The sequence below is a fragment of the Manis javanica genome, chromosome 11, assembly GCF_040802235.1.
Source record: "Manis javanica isolate MJ-LG chromosome 11, MJ_LKY, whole genome shotgun sequence".
NCBI lineage: Eukaryota > Metazoa > Chordata > Mammalia > Pholidota > Manidae > Manis > Manis javanica.
Window position 1 is genome coordinate 12,557,591 of NC_133166.1, and position 21,771 is coordinate 12,579,361.

Sequence of the window (21,771 nt, forward strand, 5' to 3'; positions counted from 1 at the left end):
CCACAAAATATTCCAGGTTTTAGAGATGTGGAGGGAAAAGAGACAAAGTGCCTACTCACAGGAAGCTTTTCTTGGGATTGGGAAGATACCAAGAAAAGTATCAGATGGGCCTGAATTCTGTAAGAAATTAAAACAGGATGGTAAAGACAGGCTGGAAAGCTACTTTAAATGGGGTAATCAGTGAAGAGCTCTCTGACGAATTGGCCTTTAAGCTCAGACTTGTGAAAACAGGGGCTCAACTGGAAGAATTGTAGGGAAGAACACCACAGCAGCGCCACAGTCTGCGTTCTGGCTGGCACAGCGCCCGGAGCTGCAGCGAGCTTGGGCTTAGGGGAAGCAACAGGAAGACCCTAGTGCCTGTGGAGCAGGAGGGAGGGAGAGGGTGGAACGAGATGCGTCCGAAGGATAGGTCCACATCAACGTGGGGAGTGTGGATTTCATTCCAACTACACCAAGAAGCCAATGGAAAAAATCTAGCAGAAGAAAGGCACGATATGATACCTGCTTTGAAAAGATCATTGTGGCTGTCGGGTTGAAAATAGAGGAAAGTAGAGAAGCCGGAGCAAGCGCAGGGAGCCCAGTCAAGAGGCTGTTGTTGTGTCCCTAGAGGAACAGTGGCTTGGCCAAGGGGGAGGGGATGGAGTTGGAGAAAAGTGGATGGAATTGAAATATGGCTTGGAGCTGGAATAAACAGACATGCTGATGGATTACATGGGGTGTGGGGTGGGAGGGAAAGAGAATTAAGGTTGGCATGTAGGTTCTTGGTTGAGCGATTTGAGGCATGTAGGTTCCTGGTTGAGTAGTTTGAGTGGCAGACCTGTATTACTATTAACTGAAAGTGGAAAAATTCCCCAGAAATAGGTTTGAGAGAAAATTAAGATCTTGATTATGAGTATGATGAATTTGAAGAATCTTAGACATCCAACTAGAGATGTCAAATAAACAGATATATTTATAACTCAAGAGTTAAGAGATAAATGAGAACTAGAAATACTAATATCATCTTGTATCTGACTAATATAAGGTTTCAACTATTTTTGCTTATTTATCTGTAGAAAAAGTTACCTTGTTACTCAAATGCATGAATCCTTAAAGTTATTCACTGTGTTTTAGCCTATAATAAGTTGGGTTTGGATGGCCAAATTATACTTTGTCATTTTCAATGAAAGCCTCCAAAATGATCAGCCCTCTACAAATGCCCTAATAAACCAAAACAACTTTTAAGGTTCTTTTTTTAAATAAATATGCCTATTTTTGCTTCAGCAAGCACATTTAAAAGAGATGTTAATTTTAACTGCCAAGACATGTAAAATCCAATATCAGTTTTCATTTTGCCTCTAGTCCAGGAGGATTCTGGTCTCGAGCTCTCGTGAAACTATTGTCAGAAATGTTATCACTCTTTTCCAAGTGCAACAGCCTCCAGGAGGAGAGGGGAAGTTAATTAGAAATTTCCATGTCAGATATAATTTATAGTTCATTCGCTCTTGAGACATGCTGGAGGGTGTTTGAAAAATTTAACACTAAGCGAACTATGTTTTTCTAAAGTTGTCAACAAAATACATATGGAGCAGAGAATATACTTGTCCATTAAGTACTGGATGGGACCTCAGAGATTTAGCCTGCATCTCTTTTTCTAGATGAAGAAACTGAGGCCCAGAGAGGTACAGGGACTTCCCAGTGTGAAATAAGCTACAGCAGGATGGGACTGAAACTGAGGGCTCTGACTCGTAGGACTGCGCTTCCTCTTTCAGCTACTGTAACCCTAGCACTTATCCTTGGTTTGATGAGTCTCTATTGAGATTGTTGGGGAGGCAAACTTTTCCTTCACCCTTCAAGGTTCTTCTAACTGGTCTAAGAATCAGACTGACATGAGACAGGTTGCCTGGAGAAAATCAGAGTTAATAGTGTATGTACAGGGAGCCAACACAGACATAAGATTCCAAAGACAAGTCAGAGACAATGAAGTACATATGTCATCCTGAATTAAGAAGAAGAGGGTAGGGGTCTGGGACTTCAAAGGGGAGGAAAGCAATTCACAGGATTAAGAAAAAGTAAATGTTTGATAAATGAATGCTTGCCAGGACTCACAGAAACAAGGGGACATAGATGCAATCTTAACAGATAGACTTGGCTAAATTCCTTCCTGTCTACCACCCGTAGGTCCTATTATATATAGTTATGGTGATAGCTCTCTTCCCGGAGTAGATCCTCCATCTAAATTCTTTTAGGCAGTGAGAGGGAAGGTCAAAGCTTCTTTTTGAGTCTTTTGGGCCTTGATTGTTTTTTCAGCTCCACATAATCTGCCAAAGTGGCCCATGTTGGAGGGCCTGCTCTTGTTCCCTGCAGTTGATTCTATACTACCCCAGGTCATCCTCTTACTTTGTGTCAGGGAGGAATCAATGATAGCTAATAGTGATGCATCCTTACTGTGCCCTAGGCACTGTTGTGTTTTACATGTGTTAACTAATCCAACCTTAGAGCAGCTTAGTGAGATGGGTAGTCGTACCATCCCCATTCTGTACCACAAGCCTGTTCTACATCTGGGTCCAAGCAGGTCAGGGTTCTGACCTTAGGAATTACCGAGACTACAATGATGATTAACATTAATTATTTCTCTAACTCAGGCAGATATTTTCCAACTGTCTGCAAAACTATAGATGTCCAATATACAGAGGAAACTCAACATGTCTGAGACAAAGTGCATTAACCCCTCATCCAAACCCATTTCCACTCCGTGTTCCCATTCGGTTAAAGGTGTCCTCACCCCTACAGTTACCCTTCTCATCTCCCATCTCTAACCCACTTGACACTATAAACATTATTTAAACCCTGTTTGGTTCCCATAAGCATTGGAGGAGAATAACTGTAGAGAACTTCCCTCTCTTAACTCTGTGCCCCATCTCCCACCCTCAGTCCATTCTCATTTTTCTAACTCAGGCCCTCCTCATCCACCATTTGTAAAAATCACAGTAGCCTCCTATCTGGTTTTCCTATTTTTGAGCATGTAGTTCTTCAACCACAACTTTTCATTGTTAACATTGTTATCCTCCCCCAAACAGGAGGCAGATTGTGTTAAATCCCTCCCCTCGCCACTTACTGAGAACGCTTGAACTGGCATTCCAGGCCCCCTTCCGCTGGCACCATTTCTCTTCTCTCGCTTTCCATGCTCTGTGCCAGCCGCCCCAGCCTGCTCACAGTTCAAGATTAAATGGGATATTTATAGCTTCCCTGCTTCCCTCACAAGTATGTGCTAAGGATCGGTTAATACATGTGAATGATTTTATTATGTTTGTTTGTTTATGTCTCACCTTGTTCGGTAAAAAGTGTGAGGTGCGGAAACAGTTTGCTAACTGTAAAACGCTTTAGAGATGTCATTTTAAGCCATGGAAATAACTGAATTTCAAACCACAGGGGACCCTAGAGGTGGTGGAACGCCCCACCTTCCATTTTCCACAGCAGATCATTAGTTGGCCTGAATAAGTTAGAGGAAGAGGTAGTTAGCAACAGAATCCAGATTTCTGCCTCACTGTATCACATCACTTCAGGAAAATGAAAACAGATTCTTTTCCCTCGAGAAACACTGGAGCCTCCTAGATTTATTGAACTCACTGGTTGTACATCTGCTCATCTTAACTACTCGCAGTCTCTCTGAATAAGGTATAAACAGTTTGGATTTTGCCCCAGTTTCTTCCCTGCTACCTCCCCTCTACCCCCACCACCACATACCAACCAGACCCCCAACTGTGAAATAATTTGCTTAAAATAGTCCCCTGGGCTTTGTACTGGACTCTTTTTAATTGAGATTTGGTGCCAATTATCTAGCCTTTTCCCATTGGGTCACCCCTTTGTATTTTTCACAATTAATAATTCAGTTAAATGTGTAATTCTTAGCTACTCTTATTCCAAGACAGTCTTATACCAAGTGTATTCTGTCGGTTTATTATTGCTGATAAAAGCCATTGTAAAGCTCTAGTTTCATGAACAGTGAGCATGGTAGAATACAACTAACAGCCATGTGCCAAGAGCACCCTCCAGGTGACAAATGTTACGTTAAGTACTTTATTTGCATTATCTCTAATCATCCCAACAAAATCCTTGCAAAATAAGGGTTCATGTTCTGTGCTACATGAGGAAACTGAAACTCAAGGGGTTCAGTCACTTACCCAAGGTCATAGGATTGGTAAGGGATGGGACCGAGATTTGAATCCTGGCCATCCCAAGTCTAAACCCAGTGTAGTTTCCCACGACATTGTTTTCACAGCAGGCAGATGACGTGAGCTGGGATGGAAAACCCCAGCTGCCATGAGCAATGGTGCTGCCCTCTGAGAAGCATCTCCACAGGGATCAGTTCACTTGGAGGCTGGCAGTAGCGGTGCCTCCGCACAGTCCCTGCCCTCTCTCTAACTGAAAGCACTCTGGGGTACAGGAATGATGGTGCAATAACATTTCTCCATTCTCATCTGAGAACAGTTCCCCACGGTAGTAAAAATAAACTCCAAATTCACTAAAACAGCTTTCATACCCTGCACGGCTAGATCCTTGAGAGGGAGTAATGTGTCACGGTGAAGACTGCAGACTTAAACCATATTGCCTGGGTTTAATTCCTGACTTTGCCATATATCAGCAGTGGAACTTTGTGCAAGTAATTTAATCTTTTGTGCCGTCTCTTCCTCTGTAAAGTGGGCACTGCATGTTCGCACTTCACAGAGCTGTTATGAGGGTTGAGGGAATTGATAACGGGAAATGCTTCAAACAATGCCTGGCACAGAGTAAAGTGTTACATGCATGTCCACCACCACCATCATCACCTCCATTTCTCCCACCTCATATCTTACCTCTTTTCCACTCTCTTCCTTTTCTGCCCTTCTGTAACCACTGCTTTCTTTCCTTCAGATGCTCCAGGCCCTCTCTCACCTCCAGACCTTCCTATGTCCCTCCCTCTCTGCCAGGAATACTCCTGCTTCTCCTCTGCCCACCCCTCCCTCCACTGCCCTCCTTCCCACCCATACTCACCTGGGTAACTCATGCAGGTCTCATTTCTAATATCAATTCCTCCAGAAAACCTTACACACCTCCTCGTAGCTTAGTAGGAGCTCTTCCTCTGTGTTCCAGAACATTCTGACCTTTTCTTGTCAAAGCACTTACCATCCAATGCTCAATTGTGTGTTTATCTGCATCATCCTCTACTGAATGGTAAATTACTTGACAGTGTAATTTACTCTGGTTCACTCCTTTCCTTAAATTGGAAAGGTAAATGACTAAAGTGGATATTTTAAAGACACTGAATTTATATCAGCATTATGCTTAGCTCTAGATGCTGCGCTAGACACATGTTCAAGGATAAGCAACATCCATGTTGTTATACTTGACCTCACATGTGTTCATCTGAGTCTCTGATGAGGTATTAGATAATATCAAAATCTAGAAATAACACTTATAAGAGCCTTCCCAAATTGAATGGGCAGACCCCAGAAGGAAAGAACCCCCTGTCACTGGAGGTATGCTCACTTAGTAAGGATGATATGGAGGAATAAGTAAGGGAGTGAGCTCATTTAACCTGAAAAGAGAAAACTGTCTTGGACTGTTACAAAGATGATCATTTCTTAGAAAAGAAGAAATGTTCTGTGGGGCCTCGGAGGGCAGAACTAGAACCAAGGGGTGGCCAGTGCCAGGAAGATGATTTAGACTCAACGCAAAGACTGTTTATCACTAGAGCTGACCCCAGGTGGAATGGGTTTCCCTGAAAGAGAGTGAGTTCTCCATCAGTCTGAAAGGGGTGTTGCACAGGCTTAGGTGACCATTTGCCTGGCATAATGTAGTGCAAATGTATTTCTTACTCTTTCACTTATTCACTCACTCACCTCCTCAGTTATTATGTACCTACTATTTGGCAGGCACTAGGCTGGGGATGCAAGTTCCCGTAAGACAAGCACCCACCCTTAGTACTTCACAAGTAAGCACAGTCCGTAAGTCTGTTTGGACTGCATCGTTAAGGACTAGGACAAGTTTTCCAGGTGAGAAAGGGATGAAAAAATTATGTTCCAGATAGGGAAAATGTGCAAAATGCCTGAATGGGAGAAATGAAAAAGGTCAGCAGGGAGGGAAACAAGGGTATAAGAATACATAATACAGTCGAATCAGCTTAAAGGTATATACCAGAGGTTGAAGAAGATCAAAAAGGCTCTTCTTATTTCTGAAATTCTCTGATTCTGGTATCATCCTTTGTATAATACTACAAAATAGATAACTACTTCTGGAGAAGATAGAGTTATTTAATCAGAAAACCCCTTGGAGCCTAAGACCAGAGGCCCTAGTGGCTGAGTTGTTAACATAATACTCATCTTTTAAAAACAAAGAGAAGAAAGGTTGACTCTGGACATGGTACACCATTCACCTTCACGTTAGCATCTGAAAAGAAAGAAAGCCCTACAACTACTGGAATTAACTAGAAGGGCTAAAATTTTTATCGATTGTGAGCATAGTTGTGAAAAGGATGTTACAAAAAATAAAATTTTTTTCTATGATATAATGATAGATGTATACATAAAGGGCTAACAATGGATAGAATTCGTCTAGCCTGCCCAAAGCCTTTTGCTTGAGTCCTACATGATCAGACCATTATAAGCTGGGCATAATGTCTAAACCAGATTGCTTGGGCCCTTGTAGAGCTGACTGACATGCCTCACTCAACTGTGGGCTGTCAGCCTCAGGGAGCTCAAAAGGCAAGTTTCTGGAATTTTGTAAACATAGACCCTCACAGTTAAATGGGATATAAAAGGAAGAACAGTAGGATAGTAGTTAAGAGCTCAGATGGTTTTAAATTCTTAACCTCTTTAACCTTGAACAAGTAAGTGATTCTTTCTGAGTTGTTTTCTTATTTGTAAAGTCAGAAAAATAATCCCAGCCTCCAGAGATTAAATCAGATGATGTATAAATATCTCCTGTGTATATAAACATGTCTGATGCTTAATTAATGGTACCCACTCTCCCAGTCCATGCTTCCGGAGGAGAAAATTCAAACTGACATAGAAAGATGGAAATAATAAATATATGAGGCTGTGTCACACTTGGTATTTTAAAATGTCATATCAATGACATACACTGTTTTTGAATGCATCTGAAAATGTTATTTGAGCAAAGATTAGTGATAAAAGCTCAAACCCCAGGGATAGAAATAAAAATCAAAGTCACCTTGAAAATTTTGAAAAACTGGAAGAAAGCCTGTTTGCTAAAACCGGAAGAAAATCAACAGGGACACAGACCATGTGGTATAGTTCAGGATAACAGCAGCATCACAGGCTCTCCAAGTGTAGAGACCCATGAAGAATTAGGCCCAAGAAGAACAAGGTTTGGTTCTTATTGGCCCAGTGGAAAACAAACACACACCCATGTAGGCCCATCTGCTGCAGTGGAAAGAAGCCCCGGCTGGTCCTAACCTGTGCTGACGCTAGGAGGACTTTGAGCCAGGCTCTTCCCCTGTGGCAGTCGTCTCTAATGGGTAACTTCTGGATGAACAACTTTGTAAGGCTCTTCCAGTGCTGAAATTCCATGTTCCTAAGATCAAAAGCAAAAAGAAAACCATGAACTCACATAGATATTATACCTTGCATTGGTTAATTTCCATTAGATATTTTTTTTGCATTACTTATAAACACTCAAAGCAATAATAAATATTTTCAAGAAATATTCAAAGCAATATAGATATTATTTTGCTGAATGACTTTTTGTACCAGGCTCCATGTTAAGGGCTTTACAGGCTTCATTGATTTCATGCAACAGCCCTGAAAGAAAATAGGTATAACACCCATTTTACATGTAAGGTTGCTGAGGTTCAAAGGAGATTAGTGACTTTCCCCAGTTATTTAGGTGTAACTGGGGGACTCAGGATTCAAACCCAGTTCTCTTTAACTCCAAGTCTTTTGTTGCCTCCCATTTTTCCATGCTCGCTTAGTGCTCTGAGAAAAATGCAGAGGATAATTAGAATATTGAAAGGTGTAGAAATGTGATGCTATAAAGGAAAGGTCTGCGAAAGGGTGGTTGGTCACCTGGTTACTTCAAAAATCAAAATGTATTCCAGTAGATCAAAGATTAAATAGCTAACAAACTTAAAATAAAACATTGGTAATTTATTAAATATATTGGAGAGGGGAAGATATAATTCAAAACTTAAAAGCCAAAAAGGAAAAAAAACATGATAAATCTGACTATTTAAAACATTTTAACTTGTGACTATTTAAAACATTAAACTGGCAAGATATAGCATTCAATGAAAGTTTAAATAGTTAATATACAATAATACAAAATACAAATACCAAACTAGTAAGAATATTTGCAATAGTTACCTCAAGTAGATATATACTTATAATGCAAATAAATTTTTAAGAGCAAATGATGCCAAAAAAGATGTTTTAAGGCAAAATAAGTGAACAAGAATATTGTACAAAAAGAAATTTAAATGACTGACAAGCATATAAAAAATGCTTAACTTCAAACTGAAGATATGCCAAGTTTAAAAATATGATGTCTTCTTATCATAATGGCAAAGGTCAGATGTTGGGGTACATGCAATATTTACAAGAGTGTGAGGTAGTAGCCAATCATATGTTATTTGTGGGAGTATAAATTGATACTACATTTTTGGAGGCAACTTGGCAATAGCTATCAAAAACTTAACATTCACACCCTTTAGCCAAAAACTTATTGTTAGATGATATTTATTATAATGTTGTGTAAAATACTGAAGCAACCTAAGGGTGCATGGACTGTGCACTGGTAAAATTAATTGTTTTACATTGACTAATAGAATACTCCACAGCTATTAAAAAGAATGAGACAATGTATAGGAAAATGTGAATGAAGAAAGCTCTCTAAGATACTTCAGTAAGTGGGAAAAAAACAATTTATAAAATACTGTGTAAAATATATTTTTTGCATAAAATTTTTAATTATTTATAATTTTATAAACCTGCTTATATTCATAACAAATATAACTGGTAATATATACAAGAAACCATCAACATGGTTACCTTTGGAGAGAATAATGAGAGTTGAGGGAGCCTTTTATTTTTATGCCTTTCTGTATTACTTTCATGTTCACATATGTGCTGTATATACATATTAATTTTGTTTTGTATCTCAATGCATTATCTAGGCAATGAGATTACTGCCTGTTTTTTTTCATCTTTATTAGTTTCTCTTTGATTAGTGAATAAATAATCATTTTTTTAAATAGGCAATAGCAAATTTAAAAAAACAAATAATACATATACCCTTTCACTTAGAAAGTTTATTTCCAGGGATGTTATCCTTCAGAAACACCTTCATAAGTGTTTGCCTACCAAAAAGCTGGACACAACCTTAACCACATCAATAGAAATCCTACTGAAAAACCATGTTATATCCATATGGTGGAATACTAGGCTCCTAATAAAAAGGTAGATGATAGGCACTGATATGGAAGATGCTCAAGACTGTTAAATGAAAAAGCAAACCAAAAACAAGTTATGAGATTATATATGTATGTACATATATATATATATATGATCCTATTCATTTCAATAAAAAGATAATAATATGTTAAAATATATAAAGAAACAGAAATAAAGGCATGGGCTTGCAAGGGCATACAGTAGATTTCTAATAAGTATACACAAGACACTGCTAACAGTGGTTACCTCCAGAAGTGAAGATGATGAGGGGGCTTTTTGCTTTTCCTTTTATATCTTTCTGAAATATTAGAACTCATTTACCATGAGCATATGTACTTTTTTAATAAAAAGGTAGCCCTACTAGCTTGACAAGAGATTATTTGGCCCATGAATTTTTAACATTCAAACTTCCTGTATGCAGGAGCCTTGATCAAGTGACTGTTCTATCTGTTCTGGCTCTCTGAGTCATCAGATCCTAGACAGTCTGTGAAATGACTGTCATCTACTAGGGAGTAAATCTGGAAGTTTATAGTGCAAGGGGCTGTTTGACTCCAAGAGCCTAACAGCCACTTCCCTCCGAGGCAGGAGAGAACTGAGGCTCAGAAAGGCAATACGACAGTCACTCAGTTCGTGTCGTGAGTGGCACCCAGGCCACGCCGAGATCAGCAGACCCCCCAGTGTCACCATGTAGTCAGTGCTTTCATTAAGAACTCCACCAGAATAGAAAGCTGAGGAAGAGGTGAGGAAAATATAAAAGTGAATAAGGAGACTTTTAAAAAGTTATTATGAGAGGACCAGGATATGGAAGTGAACATTACAGGTGTTCCAGGCCTGATAGGGCAACTGTGGCAACCCGGCCATCCACCACCCAATATCATCAGAGAGACTGATGAGAGGCAACGTACGATTCTATTTTTACTGGTAGATAATCTGATCGGTTCTTTTATACTTCTTCATGGTCTATAGCCATCTCCCTTGTAAATAAAAGAAAGCAGAAACCTGGTATCACCTGCAAAAACCTAGCTCGGTGTAAGTTAGGAAACTGGACTTACAGCATGTTTATCTGAAGCAGAAAAGCTTCCTAGGGGCTTGGCTTGTTCACCCTTGTGCCCCACCCACCATCCCTCCGCTGCAGCAGGCGCAGAGCCCTGTCACTGGAAAGCACTCCGTAATTACATTGTGTTGACTTAGCCTGAACTGATTCAAGAAAGATTTTAGCTTTTGCTTCTCATTAAATTTGACTTTGGGATGATTTTTCCCACTTGGCAGAGTTTTGTGCTTGGTTTCAGATGCTCTCTTTTTCTTTTGGCATGGGCCCCAGAATGAAGTTAGCAGCAGAAACTTGAACTCCAGGCATTCTTTATTCCGTTTGGTCAATATTCACTCTGGAATTGTGCAGGAGAAAAGGGGCCATCAAATTTATTTTCGAACAAGGCTCAGGGCGATGTAGCTAAGCTCAGGATGACAGGACCAGGCATATGACCAAAGAGAGGGGTTTGGCGGGCAGCCAGCCTCATTCCAAGCAGAACCTCATCTGAATATATTAATCTGTCATCACATACTTGTCCATGTATATTACATGTGTCTCTCTTTGTTATCCTGTTTTCCCTCTGATTTTGAAGGCTCCTACCTATGCCAAGAGTCGAGGAAACTCACAGAGGCATTTTAAATGCACACACTAAAATCCTAGCAGACATGGGTAGATTAAAAAAAAAAAGTGTTTCATCACAGTCAGACCACGGCAGAGATGCCATGGGATGAAATGTCATGTCTCTGCCAACTGAGAGTTAACAAGAGCACACAACTTGCTAAGTTAACACTCAAATGCTTGGGCAAGATTAAGGGTTTTGAGGCAGGTGGCATAATCCTAGACAGCCTCTCAGTTTGGGGTGACTCTTTTCTTCTGTCTATCAGAACAATAGGCCTCAGGAAATACCAAAACTCTCTGGCTTCCCCTCTTTCAGGTGAATGGCATTGACCTCCGTGGAGCATCTCATGAGCAGGCTGCTGCTGCATTAAAGGGCGCTGGGCAGACGGTGACGATTATAGCACAGTACCAGCCTGAAGGTCAGTGAGAGCCCACACGCACGGTTCGGGTATGTTTCTGTGTAAATGTGTACCTGCATTTCTGATCACCTGTATTAAGCAGTCACTGCAACAAGGCTTTTTGAAATTAACCTGAGCTGAAAAATCGATGTTTCACATCCAAACAACACCATGAAGCTTTGTTACTCTTCATATTGCAAGGAAGACATCAGACAGTTAGATGTTGGACATGTGAATTCACATAAATAATTAGCATCGGTTTCATTTCATTTATTTTCTTATCTGGTACATACTTTTGGTCAGCAATGGGTACCATAAAGTTTTTAAGGTTGAGGAAGCAAGGAGGAAAGAAGTCATCTACAGAAATAATAAATAATAAATGATGAGTAGACCATATTCTCTCCATGTGGCATTAACTCTCACCAACGCTAACATTAAGGTTTGGAAATCCTTCATGTGGACTTTTATTTTATTTTATTATTGTTGTCTTTTCTGCTACATTGTCACTTCTTTGGAACACAACACCATAAACCTTGAGACTGGAATGTCATCGATTGGATTAGCCAACTGAGGCTTGATGAGATTCCATAAATTGGATTAGCCATACTCTGTTCTTTGGTTTGTTTCAACATCTGTGATCAGAATGAGGCTCGATGAGACAACTGGGGTGTTACCAATTGAAGGGTTGATTTCTTAGCAAATGTGTATATGGATTGCTCCTTTGTTCATGCTCACCAGTGTACTTGTGCACACCACTGTAGGCTAGATTTTGTACAAAACAACAGAGGAACATGGTTTCTGTCTTCAAGAGATGTAGTTAGTTGATTCTGGTCCATGTGGCTGACAGGTAGGATCATTAAACAGCTTTGATGAAAGTACCAGATGCCATCGAGGAAGAGCCTTTGTGCCTGTCACTTTAAATAACTGTTTGGCCTTTTCTAATGATTCTTTCTTAACATCAGTTGGTCTGTTGTTGCTTGGAAGACTGAGGTTTGCGCCATGCCTATATCTTAGATTTTATCATTATTGGTGGCCAACCACTTATTGTATGTGAAAATAAAAAAAAATTCTACCATGTGTTTTGATAGGTTCCTTTCACTTTGCCTGACCTTAGCATTAGATTTGCAATTAAGTTCTTTTAAAAAGCATTAAATGCTTTCTCCTATTGTCCTAGCCCACACTGACCCAGAGAGCTGGGAAAGAGGAGATTAGTGACTGTCAAAGACGGAAGACGCAACACCAGGGGGACATGTTCTTCCCAGACAATTTTGAGAACTCTTCCTTCAAAATTAGTAGACGTGTCTTCTAATAGGAATAAATGGTTCCAAAAGTCCGCTGTAAAACAGTAAATACAAAGATCTGAGTTAACCCATATGATGAACAAATTTTACTTCATATAGAGGAAGAATTTATTCATGGAATTCTCCCATTTTCTTGAGGGCTGTGTTCTTTTAGTCTCAAACCCCAGGCCCTTCCCCCATAACTTGGCTCATGGCATAAATATTCCTGGCTGTCTTCCATTTCTGAAAAATTTCATCTCAGACAATTCTGTAGACTGATAAGTTGTCAGAAATATATAGGCATTCCTGGGAGATATTGTGGGTTAGGTTCCAGACCACCTCAATAAAGCAAATATCACAATAAAGCAAGTCAAATGAATTTTTTGGTTTTCCAGTGTATATAAAAGTTATGTTTATACCATACTTTCATCTATTAAATGCAATAGCATTATATCTAAAAAAATGTACATACCTTCATTTAAAAATACTTTATTGCTAAAAAATGCTAACTGTCATCTGAGCTTTCAGCAAATTGTAATCTGTTTTTGGAGTGTCTTACCTTGATGTTGATGGCTGCTGACTGATAAGGGTGGTGGTTTCTCTGGCTATGTCTTTAAATAAGACAGCAATGAAGTTTACTCTGTTGATTGACTCCTTCTTTCACAAACAATTTCTCAGCATGCGAAGCCGTTTGATAGCATTTTACCCACAGTAGAATTTCTTTCAAACTTGGAGTCACTCCCCTCAAACCCTGCCAATGTTTTATGAACTAAGTTTATGTAATATTCTAAATCCTTTGTTGCTATTTCAACAATCTTCATAACATCTTCACGGGAGTAGATTCCATCTCAAGAAACCACTTTCTTTGCTCATCCATAAGAAGCAGCTCCTCATCCATTCAAGTTTATCATGAGATTGCAACCATTCAATCACAACTTCAATTCAGTCAATTGTTATTCTAGTTCTCTTGTTATTTCCACCACATCTGCAGTTACTTCCTCCACTGAAGTCTTGAACCCCTCATGTGTGAGGGTTGGAATCAACTTCTTCCAATCTCCTATAAAAGTTGATATTCTGAGCTCTTCCCATGAATCATGAATGTTCTGAATGGCATCCAGAAGGACAAATCCTTTCCAGAAGGTTTTCAGTTTATTTTACCCAGATCCATCATAAGGATCACTATTGATGGCAGCTATGGCCTTAAGAAATTTATTTCTTAAATAAGAGTTGAAGTTGAAATTACTCCTTGATCCATGGGCTGCAGCATGGATGTTGCGTTAGCAGGCACAAAAGCAACATTAATCTCATTTCATGTCTCTGTCAGAGCTCTTGGGGGCCAGGTGCATTGTCCGTGAGCACTAATGCTGTGACAGAAATCTTTTTTCTGAGCAGTAGATCTCAAAAGTGGGCTTACACTATTCAGTAAACCATGCTGTAAATAGACATGCTGTCATCCAGGCTTTGTTGTTCCGCTGACAGAGCACAGGCAGAATAGATTTAGCATAATTTTTAAGGGCCCTAGGATTTTCAGAATAGAAAATGAGCCATTGGCTTCAATTTGAAGTCCTCAGCTACCTTATCCCCTAGTGAGAGTCAGCCCGTCCTGGGGAACCTTTAAGCCAGGCATCCACTTCTCCTTTCTACCTATGAAAGTCCTGGATGGCTCTTCTTCCAATATGAGGCTATTCGTCTACGTTGAAACTCTGTTGTTCACCTTAATTCATGATCTTAGCTAACCTTTCTGGATGACTTGCTGCAGTTTCTAAATCAGCCCTTGCTGCTTCACACTTTTGTTATGGAGACGACTTTTATCCTTAAACCTCATGAAGCAACCTCTGTTAACATTAAACTCTCTTTCTGCAGCTTCCTCTCCTTTCTCAGCCTTCATAGAATTGAAGAGAATTTGGCTCTTGCTGTGGATTAGGCTTTGGCTTAAAGGAATGTTGTGATCTGGATGGCCAATCTTCCATCCAGACTAATAAATTTTCTCCGTATCAGCAATGGTGCTGTTTTGCTTTCCTATCATTTGTATATTCACTGGAGGAGCACTTTTAATGTCCTTCAGGAACTTTTCCTTTGCATTCACAACTTGTGACTGTTTGGTGCAAGAGGCCCAGCTTTTGGCCTGTCTCAGCTTTTGACAACATGCCTTCCTCACTAAACTTAACTAATTTCCAGCTTTTGATTTAAAGTGAGAGATACGTGGCTCTTCCTTTCACTTGAACACTGAGAAGCCACTGTAGGATTATTCATTGGCCTACTTTCAATATGGTTGTGGCTCAGGGAATAGAGAGCTTGAAGAGAGGGAGAGAGATGGGGGAGCGACCAGTCAGTGGAGCAGTCAAACACACACTTATCAGTTAAGTTTGTCAGCTGATACGGGCATGTTTCACAGCACCCTAGAACTACAATTACAATAGCAACCTCAAAGATCATGATCACAGATCACCGTAACAAATATAATAATAATGAAAAATATTGAAATATTGTGAGAATTGCCAAAATGTGACACAGAGACGTGAAGTGAGCACCTGTTGTTGGGGAAATGGTGCCAAATAGACTTGCTCCATGCAGAGTAACCACAGACCTTCAACTTGTAAAAAATACAGTATCTGCAAAATGCAATAAAGTGAAATGCAGTAAAGTGAGGTATGCCTCTGTTACGACAGTTAGAAGCTCTTGATAATAAAGATAGCCACTCAAATAACCTTAAATAACGTGATTTCAACGTTTAAAGGTTACCATACAAGCATATCATAGTTCTCTCAGCATAAATCTTCATTCTAAGCTTCTTTACAGCTTTGTAAAGAATTTACAAATTATTCTTAATTCTTAATTTGGATACTATGGTATACTTTATCAAGATGCCTGTTCAAAGCATGTCTTATAAATCATACTAATCTATTTTAAAGTGCATCTAAAGAAACCTACAAATAACAACAACAAGCTTATTTCAAAATGCAGAGTTGCAGATCAGAGTCACTGAATTACTCCCCTGTTTTAATAGTCTAACTGTATTATAGTTCATCAAGCTTTAAATCAATTGGAAATGTGGTAATGCAACATAATGCAATCATTCCCCCCCACCCTTGCAAATTTAATGTATTTAGTTAAAGCTTTTGTTTAGCTATTGATTAAAATGGAAAACTGATTGGGTTGTGGTTTAGATCATTTAAGGACATTTAAAGTATACAACATCTTCAGGAAATGAACGATTTGCCTTTAAAATAACAAAGGAAAAGAAGAGTGTGCCATGAGATTCCATGAGGAAATTCTCACCAAGTCCCCTCTCTGTGCATGACTATTGTGAGGTATCCGTGCTAAGACAAGTTTTACTGATACCTCTTCTCTTACGGTCATCAACCAGGCTTACAGTAAATAAGTTTTTCAGTTACATTCAAATACTTTTATCAGATATATTCTAGACACCTTGCTAAGTATTACTAGATAATGAAAAATTTAGCCTTTATCCCCATCCTATGTCTTTGTTTTTAAGGAACTTTTTTTTATCTTATTGAGGATAAAGAACTTAAGTCCATTCAACAGAGATCACTGAGGTAGAACAGTAGAGAACCTGATGATATAGGACCAAAATCGTATGATCATGTCAGCATCTTGAAGAATTATGTAATGTCAGAGAAGGGATGAACCTATAAGAGCCAGTACAGTGTCACAGTACTTCATGGAAATGGGAAAATGGAACTAGACTTTGAAAAATACTCTTCTATTCCAAAGAGCAGGAACAAGGAATATCTTGTTGATCTACATAAGTTGTGAGCTCCATGTGTGTAGACACAAAACAAGTATTTTGATCACCGATAAATCTGCCTTCTATTATAAACATATAGCTAATATTTCTTAAAGAGTTGCTGAACTAATGAATAAAAGTTTATCATTCTTTAGTATCTGAGTTTCCACTTGGAGGTAATTGAAGAAGGAAGATTTTTACTACCTGCACTTTTCATTTTTTTCATTTTTGCTTCAGAGCAGAAAATAAATGCTAAGTAAGTGTATATTGTAAAACATTAAACTATTTCCAACTGTTTTTTGTAGTAGTATATTTTATAAAATAATTATAAATAATTTGTAATTATCATAATGTAGCAATAAATGTCTTCCTTAGCAAGTCTTACTGTGCAAGGTAAGGTGAAAATTGTCATGCAAACTTCTGCTTAAAATGAGCTTGGCCCCAGTGTCTGAATTACTCTCTCCATCATCAGTATTACTCAATGTCTAAGTCTAGGTAATAGAATTGAAGTTAAATTTGAAGAGTCATATACAAAGAATGTTTCTTTCTAGTGGTGTGATTGTGATTCATTTTCATCTTTATAATGTGCTAATTTGTATCATGTGCTTACTTGGAAATTAAATGCATTACATTAAGAATAGGAAGAAAATAGTAATTTCCTCTCTTTTTAAAAAGGATCATGTATCTAATATGTCAGGAATAATTTTACTTTAGCAATATAAGAAATTAACTCTTGTGAAAACTTCAGTTACCTATCAATTAGTGAAGTTACTCCAATGCTACTTCAAAAAAGAAAACACACGGTCACCCCCCACACAAGCATACACATATATATATACTTTATATATACATATATATATATACACACACACATATATATATCCCTTTCCTTCCCTTTCCAGACATCCACCCCATTGCTTTCAGAATTTTTTTTCAAGAAGATAATGACTCCAATGTGTCTGTGTACAAACTCCTTGCCCTTTGCAACTAACCTCTATGCTCTTTCCTCACTCGCTACCACCACCTACCCATGTCACCCCTTTTCACTTTCCCATTGCTGCATAGGACTGCTCCCTGCTCCTACACTTGGTCCTGAACTGTCATGCTTCTGGGCCTTTGCTCATGTGGGTTCTTCTACCTGGAATTCCCTTTTCTCCTTTTCCAACAGTAGGATTCATACTCATCTTGAAGGTCCTAACCTGTCAATTCCACTACAAAGCTGTCTGTAATCTGCTAAATCAACACTGATTGATTCTTTCTCTGAGCTCCTTCCAGTTGTATGCAGAAACCTGGTGTGTCCCTTATCAGGACTTGCCCTCAAATAAGCTTCTAGAGGTCAAGGACCCTTCTGTCATTCAGTTTGTCTCCTAGGTTAATTGGTACAATATGAATTTGACTATGCATTATTAGAGAGTTGTCTAATAGTCTTCCTTTGTTTTAGTAGTGCTGTATAACATCTTTAGTATCTTGGCAAATATTGCAAATATGAATAGTAGGTGCTTAAGAAATATTTGCTGAATAAATATTGAATGAATGGTTTGGGATTTTGATATTAGATGCAGAAATGGTAAATGGATCCCTAGATTGAACATTTGGCATTGATGCAATTTTTAGATGATGCCTTTTGTTTTTTGTTACAAAAACTTTAGCAACCGTAGTAGATAAATTCCTTTTTTCCTGCATTGCAGCATATCTACAGCAGCATATCTACAGCAGCATATAACACAAAGAAAAGATGATTAAAGTCTCACATTTTTTAAAGTTCTGAAACTCAACTTTAATACTGTTGATGAATAAAAAAGGCATTGATTACAACTTAATTATACATTTGTCAAAATGGTCTAACACACATTTCCCTGGGTCAGATTGGGTCAAATTTTTTAATTTGTTGTCTTCTAAGTAATAAAATAATACCTAAACTTAGTATAAGATAACCAACTGGCATTAAAATAATAAACCATAAAAAATTCTCACGAGACCAAGTGAACAATATAAATTGTTGGATAAAGTGCAAAATGGAGACAATTAATTGCCAAGCTGTCCCTATGAAGGCCACGAATACCTTCTTGCTTCTAATCTGACTACTCAGGGCATGTGGGGACACTTCAGGGGCCTCAGAGGGGCCTGCAAGTAGGAAACAGGAAGTCCGTGGTGGTCCCCATCATTGAGTAGGGACTTGAGTATAAATAGTGGGGGGTTCTGATTCCCTACCTTTTTATTCTCTCACAGAATATTTGAGTTCCTAAAAGAAAAGCCCCAAAGACAGAGTTGATTATTGTCTGGAGACTTTTGAGTGTGGTCTGGCTTATGGAATTGTGGCAGAGTAGCCATGTGGTTCATTTACACATTCATTCAGTTAATAGATATTTTTTACTGAACATTTATTATGCCTCAGTTAATATTCTAGGGAAAGGATAAAGTGGTGAAACACAAAGTTCCTCTCAAGTATAAAATTTTTTGTATGGTAATGAGTGGTATAAGTAAGTAGAAAGAATGTAAAAGTGGTAGTAACAGAGACATGTATGGTGGTAGGGAAGACCTTGCTAATAACGTCATATTTCAGCAGTGACCTAAAAGAAGTGAGGGAGGCAGCCATGTAAAAAGCTGGGGAAGAAATGTGTTGTTCTAGAGGCTTGGTCTACCTAGTGTGATCTGTGAATCAGATATCACCTAGGAGCTTGTTGGAAATGTATAATGCCAGCCCCAACCCAAGCCTGCTAAGTCAGAATCTACGTTTTTTCAAGATCCACAGGCTATTTGTGTGAACATTAAAGTTTGAGAAGCACTGCTCTAGAACACTTGGGGACCTTGCAGAAATTGTCATTTTCACTATTAGGTTGGACTTTGTCTACCTGGAATACTGGGAAAAGTCCCATAAGACTGTATCACCAGGCTTGATTTCTGGCATGTCTGTCCATATTGGTCCTGCCTCAGTGGTTTTATTAGGGATAGGTCAGGCTGCAGGGTGTCTAAAAGTACATGTGTTATCACCTCTACTTGGCCTATCCCTCCCTCTAAATACAGATTTAAGGCAAATTCATAAATCTTGCTAGAACTCTCTAGCTAGTGAGGCAGTGAATCTATTCAGACTCTTTCCCTTTAAGTGTGGCCTATCCTGCAGGTGAGTAGAGAAGCAGGCAGTTGGGATGAAGTAAGATTGAACTCTATCCTAATGGATAGCTTTGTGAACCAGAAGAAAGGCATCATTATAAAATATCTTTGAGTAACTTACTATATTTTAAAGCAGAAGCTCATTTAATCTTTTTCACACCTTTTAAATTGTGAAAATAATTCAGAAAGAGAAGTATGTATTCTTTTCATTATGAAGTGAAACTCATCTTACTCAGAGTTCCTACTCCGAATTAAGTCACCAAGCTTAAAACAGAGTTGGACACTATATTGTATTTCTCTGTAGGGTCAAAGATATGAGGCAAGTTTGAAATGAATATTTAATTTACTCTCTGAAGATTATGAACACTTTCTATACCTGAAAGTTCTCGGAAATGAGAATGTACAACATCCAGCAAGTTTACTTGCAATGCAAGCTATATCTCTTAATTTAAATCAGTGTCTACATAAGTTAATGCATATGAATGAGCAGCTGTGGCATGTTGAAATATTTTCTTAGTGCAAATAACTGCATCTTAAATGCCCAGGCGAGATTCATAAAGCCCAGCTGCAGGTCTTGGACAGAAATTGCATCAGCATCATCAAGGAACATTGAAGATGAGCTTCAGAAGGTAAAGTACTGTGCAAGACTCTAGATTGGGAAGAGAAGACCAGTGTTCTAGTGCCAACTCCAACTCTGGCTGTGTGACCTCATGCTAATTGATCCTGTTTGAGTCCCAGTTTTCTCACCTAAAAAAGAGAGTAAGAATGAGTAAAATATTTTCAAAACAAACCACCAGTTATTGAAATCTAGATTAAAAAACAGGACCATCAATTGGCCTAGAAGCATACATTCCATTACTTGAAAGTTTTATCACTAACATTGCACTTTTCCTTTGTATTTTCATTTTGCATTCTTTAAGAAGAAATGAATGTGCAATCTAGTTAACTTGATGCATTCTGTGTGGTTTAAATAGAATCACTGAGAAATGGAAATTAAGAGTTGGAAGAATCCTTGAAGATCTTGTTCACCTTCCTCATTTCACAAATTTGCGCGTCCGTATTTCAGCACCCAGATAGGAAAGCAGTTCAATATCTAAAATGTTGTCATAGCTACTAAAGCTGAGGCTAGATGAGAAGCTTTTAAATTCCTTAATTCTTTTAATTCACTGCAGTAGCTCATGATGGCAGATAGCTTATATGGGCCAAGGAATCTAATCCAAAATGGTTATTATGATCAGAAATGAATTGAAAATTTTCATGGAACCTCAGGGCTTGCTCATGTACAGAATTTCACTTTTATTTCTAGATTGTTATTGCTATTAATTGCTATTATTCATGTATCACAATTCAATGATATATGTAAAAGAGCTTCTAAAGTATAAGTAACCAATCTAGGAATGTTGGTAATTCAACAAATAGCTCAAATATATTATGATTTTCTTCTTCTCTTCTTCCTGCAGCCCCCTTCATCTATCCATGCTTTCATCTGTCATCAATCAGTTCATCCTTAGTGATACTCAATATTGCCACATATCACATTTCTCCAAATGTATTGCATTAAATATGGTTTAATTAATCTGGTTGGCATAATCTAATTTTCACCAAAATATTAGGAAGGAATCTTAAATATAATTAACATGACTCTAGAATTTTTGTTAAGTAGTTTATTTTATTTTATTTTTTTATTTTGGTGTCATTAATCTACAATTACAGAAAGAACATTATGTTTACTAGGTTCCCCCCTTCACCAAGTCCCCCCAAATACCCCTTCACAGTCACTGTCCATCTGCGTAGTAAGATGCTGTAAAATCACTACTTGTCGTCTCTGTGTTGCGCAGCCCTCCCCGTGCCCCCCACCCACTATACATGCTAATTGTAATGCCCTCTTTCTTTTTCCCCACCCTTATCCCTCCCTTCCCACCCATCGTCCCCAGTCCTCTTCCCTTTGGTAACTATTAGTCCATTCTTGGGTTCTGTGATTCTGCTGCTGTTTTGTTCCTTTAGTTTTCCTTTGTTCTTATACTCCACATATGAGTGAAATCATTTGGTACTTGTCCTTCTCCGCTTGGCTTATTTCACTGAGCATAATACCGTCTAGCTCCATCCATGTTGTTGCGAATGGTAGGATCTGTTTTTTTCTTATGGTTGCATAATATTC

General features: G+C 38.6%; 1 protein-coding gene and 1 long non-coding RNA gene across 18 annotated transcripts in view; one reads left to right on the top strand and one right to left on the bottom strand.

Moving 5' to 3' along the window:
* LOC108390727 (uncharacterized) overlaps positions 1-3,164 on the bottom strand; it is a 33,732-nt gene extending 30,568 nt beyond the window's left edge. The window contains exon 1 of the long non-coding RNA XR_001851577.2: positions 3,098-3,164. This is a non-coding gene — a long non-coding RNA (uncharacterized lncRNA). The remainder of the gene's footprint in view (positions 1-3,097) is intronic.
* Positions 1-21,771, top strand: part of DLG2 (discs large MAGUK scaffold protein 2) — a 1,871,010-nt gene that overhangs the window by 1,575,599 nt on the left and 273,640 nt on the right. For all 17 annotated transcript variants that reach the window (XM_073215942.1, XM_037010570.2, XM_037010571.2 and 14 more), the window contains one exon: positions 11,393-11,495. In XM_073215942.1, coding sequence (XP_073072043.1) covers positions 11,393-11,495 — 103 coding nt within the window. The remainder of the gene's footprint in view (positions 1-11,392; positions 11,496-21,771) is intronic.